At 42.4% G+C, this 10,838-nt stretch overlaps 1 protein-coding gene across 1 annotated transcript; it reads right to left on the bottom strand.

The window, feature by feature from the left end:
- Positions 1-172: 172 nt before the first annotated feature.
- LOC311003253 (testicular acid phosphatase homolog) lies at positions 173-8,908 on the bottom strand (the record flags this gene model as incomplete). Its single annotated transcript, XM_083994962.1, has 11 exons — positions 173-282; positions 2,531-2,712; positions 2,997-3,103; positions 3,210-3,292; positions 3,599-3,731; positions 4,195-4,290; positions 5,199-5,297; positions 5,507-5,662; positions 6,704-6,790; positions 7,350-7,445; positions 8,819-8,908. The coding sequence occupies 11 exons, from the start codon at positions 8,906-8,908 to the stop codon at positions 173-175; spliced, it is 1,239 nt and encodes a 412-aa protein (XP_083851088.1).
- Between the last annotated feature and the right edge of the window lie 1,930 nt (positions 8,909-10,838).

The raw sequence follows: 10,838 nt of genomic DNA, 5'->3' as shown, positions 1-10,838 counted from the left end.
TAAATTCTCTCCACATCCACACTTCACGGTAGCTGGAGGAAAAGAGCTCACAAACCTCCCACACACTCACACAGTCAGGATCTGAATTATCAAAATACATGGCACATTATTATTAGAGCTGTTTCCACAGCTGAGAAGCACCTTTTAGTATTTTTGGCACCAGTCTTCTGCATTACACCTCCCTGGAGTAGCGCCCTCTCCTCCTGTGGAGCACCACTCCTATGCTGAACAACAGCGCCACTGCCAGGAGACCCACGGCAACTGCAAGAGCTGTTATGACACCTGTGGGGGACGACAAACCCTGTTTAGGTACATGTGAATATGAAACGTTTTGGAAGATTTCCAAAAAAGCCAATGATATTTTTAAATCAGACAGTCTGTGCAGAAAATCCCCCACACTGGTCCCCGAAGTGAAAACTGGAATAAAACATATTGCAGTGAGGCGTTGGCAGTAGCATGTGTTCAGATAGGAGCACTGAGACTGAGAGCAGTGGTGGACAGTAACGGAGTAAATTTACTTGAGTACTACTTATTACTCTTACTTGAATACATTTCCAAGACAAATATTTTTACTTTTACTTGAGTTAATTTCTAGGAAGGCTGAAAAGTACTCGTTACTTTCAGGTCTGCTCTTTTTTTTTTTCTAAAATACTATTGGACACAAGCTGTGTTTGTCAAAGAAGGAAACTCTAACCCCTAAAAGCAGCACATCAGTGCAGCTGGTTTCAAAGAGTTAATTCTCAGAAACAAGAGTTAAAAGCTCCTTAAAGCAGAAGTAAGCGGAATGTTTGTGTTAATATAAGTCTTAAATAGTTATATCTTCCGACAGCAATCACTTCTATAGAGTGTTTGGTCTGAAACACGGGTCTGTCAGTCACTCTGCTCTGCTGTAAGCCGAGGATAAAACTTTCCTTGTATCCTACAACCTTTATCCAATGAGGAGAGAGAACGGCATAAAGGGGCGGTCCTCTCTGTGTGTGCAGCCAAGGGATGCGCGTGAATGTGGTGACGTAGGGACGAGGGCGGGGACTGCTAACTCCATCGGCTGACAGGAAGTTAGCCAAAACCACCGGATCGCTTACTTCTGCTTTAAATTCATTTAGAAAAAATTATAGTAATTCATTGATGTGAAAAATAAGAAATTTACTCTTTACTCTTACTTTTACTTAAAGTAAATTTAAAAGCATGTACTTTTGGATACTTAAAGCAGAAGTAAGCGATCCGGTCATTTTGGCTAATGCTGCGTTCCAGGAGGGCTTTTGAAACCGTAAGTTACGGCTTCAAGCCACGACTTACGACTTTGTAGCGTTCCAGGAAAACCGTAACTCATGTTTTTCTGACCTGTTGCCTGTGAAAGTCACTATAATGGCCACTCGTGTTTTTCCGACCCGTGAACTCGTACCAGATCGAACTGGTACGACTTCACAGGTCGGAAAAACACGAGTTACGGGTTGCCTTGAACGCACCATAACTTCTTGTCAGCAGATGGAGTTAGCAGTCCCCGTCCTCGTCATGGATCTATTGATCCTCGTCCCTACATCACCACATTCACGCGCATCCCTTGGCTGCATACACAGAGAGGACCGCCCCTTCATGCCATTCTCTCTCCTCATTGGATAAAATTTGTAGGATACAAGAAAAGTTTTCTACTCGGCTTACAGCAGAGCAGAGTGACTGACAGACCCGTGTTTCAGACCAAACACTCTATATAAGTGATTGCTGTCAGAAGATAGAACTATTTAAGACTTATATTAACACAACAATTCCGCTTACTTCTGCCTTAAAGGGATAGTTCACCCTAGAATGATATTTCGCTCATTATCTACTCACCCTCATGTTGACTAAGGGCTGGAAGAATTTTCAGAGTCCACCGTCCCTTCTCTGAGTTACAGGGGGTCTTGGCGTAGCAGTGCATTTCAATGCAACGGTTGCAAAGGGACACCAGAGCTCTTCGTAAAAAAACACCAACCAAATCTCGCGTGATTCGCAGTAACCGCACTGACGCCGGCGCAAATCACGCGAGATTTGGACGGACCAGGAAGAGGAGCTTCGAGAAGCTTCCGCTACAAACAAGCTTAAAATATAGACTTATTTAATTTTTTTCGGGACAATTACGCAATTTGGGGCTTCAGCACAAGACGGACATTACATACGAGCATCATGGAGGTATTTGGATGTTTTTTTGTGTGTGTTTTTTTACGAAGAGCTCTGGTGTCCCTTTGCAACCGTTGCATTGAAATGCACTGCTACGCCAAGACCCCCTGTAACTCAGAGAAGGGACGGTGGACTCTGAAAATTCTTCCAGCCCTTAGTCAACATGAGGGTGAGTAGATAATGAGCGAAATATCATTCTAGGGTGAACTATCCCTTTAAGGACCTTTAAAAGCAAGTACTTTTTTACGGCCGACTGAGCTACTTTTTCTTGTAACGGAGTAAATTTTGACCAGTAGTATTTGTACTCTTTACTCAAGTACTGGGGTCGAGTACTCTGTCCATCTCTGACTGAGAATATGGGGAAAAAAATCTTCACCTGTGCCCGACCATTTAGTCCTGAAGCCACACTCAGCCTCCCAGTCGTCTGCCACCACCTCCCGCACCAGCTCATTGAACATGGACAAAGGGCAGGGGTTTAGCCCGTTGCATCCTGGCACAGGGTTGGGATAGGGCTCCTGCCAGGAGTCATTGCGGTAATACAGCTCCACAGAATAGGACCTAGGGAATTATTAGGACGAAGACAATGAGATGACACACAATTACGGTAAGTGTTATGTAAATGTGGTTTGTATCGTGTGCTAATTTGGCTGCTGCGGCCCTGGATCTCTGCCAGCTTTTCATCGAAATTGAAAAGGAAAACAAACAAAAAAAAGCTTTATAGTGCGGCGGCTAAATGGCGGAATGCAGTTCTTCAACATGTGGTGGGGATTTTGCTAACTGACCTAGATTGTGCACTTGAATATGCAAGGAGAAGGAGAAGGAAGGAGAAGGGAAGTCATTACCCATCATACTCCTGGTAGAACTCAAAGAGCTGACAGGCAGCGTAAGGAGGGAGGAGGCCGTTGTACACGTCCAGAGCCGCCTGGAGGGTGATGAGTGTGGAGTCATGCTGGAATGAGAAACAAACATCACAGCAGTAAAGAGATGAGCAGATACGCTATGCGAAGACAGCTTAGAAATGTGTTTACTCTATGTGGCCAAACACTTTCACTTACAGCTGAGTACATAATGAATTTAAGAGAGCTGCCTTGCTCCGCAGCCTTGGAGAAATTCCTCAGGATGGCGTTCAGCAGGACCCCTGGCAAATTAACACAGTGTCAACAGTGCAAATGTAATTTCCCCAGATATCAGCACAATCCTTTTGACCTTGTTGAGCATCTTGTCTTAGCACATAATCATCTATGTCATTAGCTCATATGTGCTAATGTGCTTTTTGAGGAACCTGACCCCACACTTTACACTGTCTGAGGCGTCAACAAAGCCTCAGCCAGCAGTCACAACATCAGATTTTGCGGAGAAATATATATATTTTTTTGCTCTAATCACATTTTTGTCACAACACCGCCTCTAAATAAATTGCCTCTGCTTTATTTTAAATGCCCACCTCCCGAGAGCCGGGCCTTGTCTTTGCGCTTGTGGCTGAGGATGCTGTACATGACCTCGAAGGATGCTATCCTCTTCAGGGTGTCCAGGACGTCTTGGGTGGCCCAGCGTGGGAGAGTCAAGTTATGGATCCTCTGCGCAAAAGAGAATAACATTCATTACACCGCATCGCGCTAATAATCACATTACACAACATATGAATCACAACAGCCGGTTTAAATGGCTGTATTTCATCGTTTCTATTATCCCGGCTATTTTTAGCAGCGGCCCGAAGATAACAGATGCTCATTTTGCAAGTGTGAATGAGCGTATTCAACCTGGCCTAGAATCCACCCATCCCATAATTCTTTAATTATCATTTCAATATGTTGTCCTATTCATGTCTTACTGTATGTATAAAAATTATTTCCCCACACGCCCACCGCCTCCCCATCCCTCTGCAGATGTGTTGAAGGGAGCTTTTCTCCCTCTTTCTCTGTGACTCTCTCTGCTCTGCAGCTGCTATTAGGATCAGTGATTCGAGCATATGTAAAGTACGGGATACAAGTGTTATTGTGTTTTAATGCATACATGCTCGTTGTGAAATATCAAGTATACCTGACAGTTGAGAGTGTCATAGACCCTCCATATTTTTTTGCCAACCAGTTTGGACACAGGGTAGCCGGTGTGGTTGGAGAGTCCCTCCACAAAGTACTGCACGGTGGAGACAAGGAAAAGAACAAAGGATGAAGCTCCAGGGAAAACAACACTTCAATTTACATTTTTATTAATATATATGTTTTTTTTGTTGTTCTGGTTGTTTTTGCAGGTGCACTAACAAAGTACTGTATGTTTTTTGAAGTTTGCAAGTCCTTATTTTTACACAGCTGCTTAATATAACAAATGACTGTAGTTGTACTGATGTAGTGGCTTTAACCTTAGACATCACAATTAAAGAAAAAAAAGAAACATGGCACCATTTTGGTTCTTGCATGTAACTTGAAGGTACTGTGCCTCCAGCAGAGGGTGTTAAAATTCAATCCAGGAGACCCAATCTTGATCTCCAACACCACCTTAATAGGCAGCACATGGGACTCTGTTTAATTAAAACCTTTTCATTGTAATTTTTGATCTAATTCAATCCAACCGTTAATTAGAGTCTCGGAGAATGTGAGAGAAATTGCACTGTGCAGCTTTATGTCGGCAGTGGAGGAGTCACCGTGCCTGAGAAAAATCACTGAGAGGGCACGATGTCTACAGCATAAGTAACACGTCCACTGGAGGTGCTGATAACATTGGCACCAGGAACTGTGAAAGTATATGTTTCACCGTTTCCTCAGAAATGTGCATTTCAGGGCGTCTGCTGATCCACCAATGGAGGACGAAAAGGCAGAAAAGATGCTGCTGAGGTGAGGAAGAGTATTATTCACTGCAACTTTGGATTATATAATTCTGATGATATAAAACAGAGTTGCAGCAGGTTTTCAGCGGTGAACGGCCCCATGACTCATGGGAAAGTGATGTTTAACGCAAACTGCGCTGTGAGCAGAACATGCACGTCATCGAACAGATGCTGAGGATGAGCTTCTGTACGAGTGAGTGTGTGTGCTCCGTTGTTTTACCTGGTGAGTCCTCAGGAACCTCTGGTAAGGCTGACTCTCAAAAGTCTCCGTCATCAGCGCTCTGAACCTCGGACAGTCTTTGCCTGGAGACTTCAACAGCTTGAGAAATCAGAAACAATGTGCAGCACAACATCAGTGGAAATGATGCACATTTACTGCAGGTACTGCAATTCCTCTGGGCACAATTCTGTGTTCATTTCACACTTTAAAAGCTGCGAAGAGAGACTCAAATTAACTTGTACAAGTTTCTCTTCAGCTGTGTACGGCCGCTGTGTGACAGGAAATATTTATATGGCTTAGCAGCCCACCTTATCCTGAGCCCTGGGGATGGTGTGCACTGGAATAGGCCGCCACAGTAACTGGGGCATGATGGGAGGCGGGCGTCTGGATGGGGGAAACATCCCAGCAAGGCAGGCCTGGGCACTCATCAGAGTGCGGTCATAGTCGGTGCTCCGGACGTATAACTGTTAGAAAACATGAAGGGAATATGGTGTTAAAATGCTGATAGCACGCTGTCACTGGCGCCAATGGGACACACACACACACACACACACATTGGGTATAAAGGATCGCATTTGGGCTTGCAAAGTGGATATGCATAGAATTTAGTTTCTAAAGATGCCAAATGGATGCACCCAACGAATCTGAAGCGTATCACGAGTGAGTTCTATTTATCCCAAGTTAACTGAGGTATTCCCTTAACATGAGGAGGAGGGAAGTCAGAAAAGATCCAAACGGATGAGAGCGGGAGGGGGGAAAGATCCATCTTGCTGTGATCTCTTCTGACATCAGCCTTCGCTCGTCTATATCTCTCTGTCACCCTGTGTCAGGTTTTTGCACACAGTAAATCACGCTGATAAGGTTGGATGTTCCTGTGATGCCGAGGATGCTTATTTTTTCTCCCCCTTTTCCTTTGTCAAATTAAAATAGACATGGCAGCGCGGGGAGAAGCACGGTGCAAGTTGACTGAGACTTGGGCGACAAATCGCCAATGACAGACACTGAGAAGTTATTTTTGTGGTAATTGCGAGTTATTTGAGAGAAGGGGGGGAAAGGACTGGATGTGAGATTGGAAGGAGAGGGGGGGAGCGAGAGAAAAAAGGAAGACAGTGATTGTAAAGGAACAGAACAGGCAGGAAAAGGAAGAAAAAAGCGGAAATGCTGTCTTAGTTCTGACAGTATGCTGAGCATGCAGCCCAGGGGCATACTGTACCAACATGCTGCCATCTGCACTGTACATGGAACAAGATTACCCAACATGTTACAGCAAATTACAAGGCCAACGCCAGTGATATCACCATTATGAGTCATGCTCATTAACTTAGTGTGTTTACAGTGGTTCCAGACTGTTACTGGCCACACATGAACTTGATTTCACATGTTGTGCTGAGGGCACGCATGAAAACAGGATTAGGTGACACGGAAGCACACAGGCGGGCTCACAGGGGAATTCAGCTAATATGTGAGGGGGAAACAATCATCACACAGCCATGAAGTTCACTTACCTCTTTGTTGTCGTAGTCTTCACTGAGGAAATTTCCATAGCGCCTCTTAAGAAACCTGCCTAGCTCAAACTGTTGTTTCATGCCCAGCTGGAAGGAAAATATCACTGTTATTCTTATTCATTTGCTTTTTGTGTGTATGTGTGTGTGTGTTTTATAAAATCTGATTTACGGTTTGGCAGATTTAAAGTCACAGTCAACTAAATAACAAATTTCAACCCCATCTACAGGGCCGCAAGTTCACTGTAAGCTGGTTAATTACCTGACAGCTGAACATTAAAACTTAAAGATTTTCTTCCTTAATAAAAATACTTAATAAAAAAAACATATTTTATAACATGGCGAATGGAATATAGTGCAGCTTATGACCACACAAAAGAGCTCAACATTAAAGGACCTCATGCCTTGATTGCACAGTCTATAAAATTCTATAAAGTTTTATCTTTATTAAACATCTCTTATGGATTAGTGTGTCACCCCAGTTTATGTTGGGATGGGACTCAGTTTTGCAGCTCGCATGAGCCTCAACAGGATATGTGGGTATGGGAAAATTATTATTATTTTTTTTTTGTATTTGGTTGATTTGCTTGTTAGATTTTGTTGGCAAAGATGCTAATCACACACAGAGAATAAAACCCAGTAGGCCTACCTCAGTCAACTGTCCAAAGCCCTGAGCCCACACTTCCTCCCCATGAGGATCCCTGGGATACGACTCAATGGGCGATCGATCCCCATGTCGGAACACCTTGAAAGTCATAACAGATTATGTCACTTGGATGCAGATGTTAAGACTGCTGTGCTGTCCAAGCCATTACACGGTGTACTTAAGGGAAAAATACAACCCGGGACCGGAGTCAGAAATAGAAACCTAGCATCTCGGACAGTTCACAGAGCAGAGAAGTCATTTTGATGATGTCAGGAGGAATCAAATGCTGGAGTGGCTCTGTTAGCGGGATTAACCCGAGGCATCGCTTTCTAAGCACGGTGATGTAAAACACAGGTTGATTAAACCCATTCACTCTTTTTAGCGCCACAGTGCTAACAGTAGCAACACTGTCAGTGAAAAAAACAACCTCAATGTCGAGTCAAGATAGACTAGTTTGCTCTTGGAGATATGTTGATGACAAACACTTGTTTCCACTGGATTTAACATTGAACTGAACTTGACCTGCATACTTAATATGCAATTAAGCATAAGAAGCTCTACATAATTTAACTGCTAGCTAGCATTAAATAATTAGGTATATCTTATTCAAATCAAATTAAATTATATTAAATTATTGGTACTGAAGTATTAAACATGCTTCTGGAACGTTCTAATGTACAGTTCATTCTTAGTTATTATATATTCATTTATGTGCAGCAGTCTAATGTTAAAGAAGGTCAAGTTTGAATTAATTTGAAGTACAGTCTTCAGTATGATATGCAGTGAAGTAAGATTATGAAAGGGCAAATTAGCACAGATAAAAACAAACACAATTATTAGATGAGACAATTCAAGTTCCACAAATATGTCAAGAAGAGATCCTAACCTTGAATTTATGTAAATTTCTAAATGTCTGGATATACCATGAGCTGCAAACTGCCAATGTGATATAACAGAAATTTGAAACAGAAAGTGATGGCCACACGTGAGAAAAAAAATAATGTGCCTAAAAAAATAAAAAATAAATTTTGTGACATTATATGAGAAACATTTGTGATTTCCACTTAAATCCTTCAGTCATCTTTCCCATTCTATCGTTGAACAACAGTGTGAAAGAAAAATATGCAAAGAGGTTTATGAACAAAGCTGGTGGCTGAGATATGTGTGACGCTGTTGGAGTTTAGACTCAAAGTAATCCTTTGTCACATAAATGTGTAAATATAATAATACTCGGCGAGCGGAAAAATGCAGTGTAATCAGTGGCAATAGAGTAGTAGCACTCTGATGTGATCAGAAGTATCCTCCAGATTACATTAAAATTCTACCCAGCAACAAATACAGCTTGTCAGTAATATTATGTAAACATCCTGCATGTGATTACACTGCGTTCTAACAATACAATTCAAATGGCAGCGATCATTATCAGCTGAATACAAAAGGAGAGGGAGAAAAAAAATGCGGGGTAAACTTACAGCGATGACAAACTTCAGCACCCGACACTCAGTCAAGCAGATGCAACAGAGAAGGAATAAACAGCTCAGACCTTCCAGGAACTTCCGCATCTTTTTGACTTGTCAATCTCTACCTCAGCAGTTCCTCTGCTAATATAAAGGAAATATGTCAAGAAATTTGAATTCTCAAAGGCCATCAAAAGCAGAGTTTATTCAGCAGTATTCAAGCAAAGGTGGTGCAAAATATGTCTTCTTATATGAATTATATAACATAAAAATAAGTGAGTTTGGTCATGATTTTTTAAACACTCCATTGCCCTGAATTTACATCATCTTGATTTAAACATTTATTGCTGTGAATTCCTTTGTCATCTGCAGCTGAGCACATGCACAACAAAGCCTGACTGTATAAATCAACACATGCACTTACCTCAGCATACTTGTTCACACACTGAGCTGCTGTAGTCACAGGATTCACAGACAGGAGCGGGCTGCTGTGCATCCCAAATCTTCAGTCATACCCAGATTGACATTAAGTGCATGTTCCAGTAAAGGAGCCGGTGCTTTTATAGCCCTCCTACCTGACCTCCTCTCGCTCTCTCTCTCCCCGGGGATTTCTGGTCCCAATCTACTCCATCGTCAACTAGAGTCCAAATCACTGTCTGTGCCAATCCCCCCCCCCCTCACTCGCTGTGCAGCGACACGACAGCCCACCCTCGCTGACATGTTTGACTCAGCTTTTAAACTTAAGGACACATGTTTGGCCCCATGTAATGTAGATAAGCCCACTTTAAAGTCACAGCCATTCATCCGTAAGGACTTTCTGGCTTTAGAGGTACAATATGACAAAGAAATTGGTTAAGTTAAAAAAAAAAACACCCACCTGGCTTCTCATATTGTAACTCCTACGTGCATAAACACACTCATGACACACTTACACACTGGCCAAGGGCAACAAACACTCATTATAACTTGCTATGTCATCTGCTGTGGGTTTAACCCGAAAATTACAGGGCCCGGAGTGTTTTCCCTGACTTGGCACACATGTAAGTATCTGTTAGTATCAAAGCAGCTTTCTGGGATACAGTGGGATTAGTGAGTATGAAGGTTTAGAGCCATACAGAGCTGACATCATATTTGATAAGTATAAGATGAGATCTCTTGTACTAAGTTATACACAGTTCAGTATTCACAGAGGGGGCTTGTCAGTGCGACACGTGGACTACATTATACACATGAAATGGAAAAACTTCATAGAGATTCATCTGCAATAAAGCAGCTGACACAATCGTCAGCTTGTAGCTATACGCTGAACCGGCGGTGGATGCGCTCACTCCAACTTGAGGGGGAATCACGGTAACACAGTGTTGAGGCAGTGCATTACAGATGAAGCCATGATCCGAAAATTACATAAAGGGTAACTCAGGTGATTTTTCTTGCTGTCAACAAATCCCATGTTTTGCTTGCACAGCTGAAATTGGACACAGCTTATTCCTCTGTGCCTCCATTGTCGCCCAAAAACTATTAAAAACACATAAGCCACACTTGCACTGCCTGCCATGTTCTGTTATAGCAATGAACATGAGCACTGCAGTTTACATATTCATCATCTAAGTGTCACAAGCACTCACTGCTCCCTAACAAATACAATATTGTCTCTGACTCTCAATAATAGTTTATTTTGCCTTTAAAAAAAAAAAAAAAGTATGAGCATGTGTTTTCCTCCTTTTTCTTTAAACGTGCATCCGCTGACTGAGGCCTAGAGCACCACGTGTGCAGGGAAGGCTACGAGGTATCGAGACAACAGGAAATCATAAGTATAAGAAGTATGCTATACTACTTATGCAAACTATAAACTATAACATTTCATCACATCTCCATCCAAGTGCAGCAGGTAAGTGTGATAGGAAGGTGGAGTGGAGGTGATGAACAGTGATGGAAAAGTATAAAAAGTATGTACATAGCCTTGTACTTTGACGTGAAGATGCTAGGCATTTTGAGGAAAGTTCTCCCTTTAATTCACATGCCTCTTCATCCATAA

This window comes from Trachurus trachurus, assembly GCF_905171665.1.
Source record: "Trachurus trachurus genome assembly, chromosome: 19".
NCBI classification, from domain to species: domain Eukaryota; kingdom Metazoa; phylum Chordata; class Actinopteri; order Carangiformes; family Carangidae; genus Trachurus; species Trachurus trachurus.
Note: the sequence above shows the minus strand (reverse complement) of the source record. Positions and strands in the feature narration are given on the sequence as shown.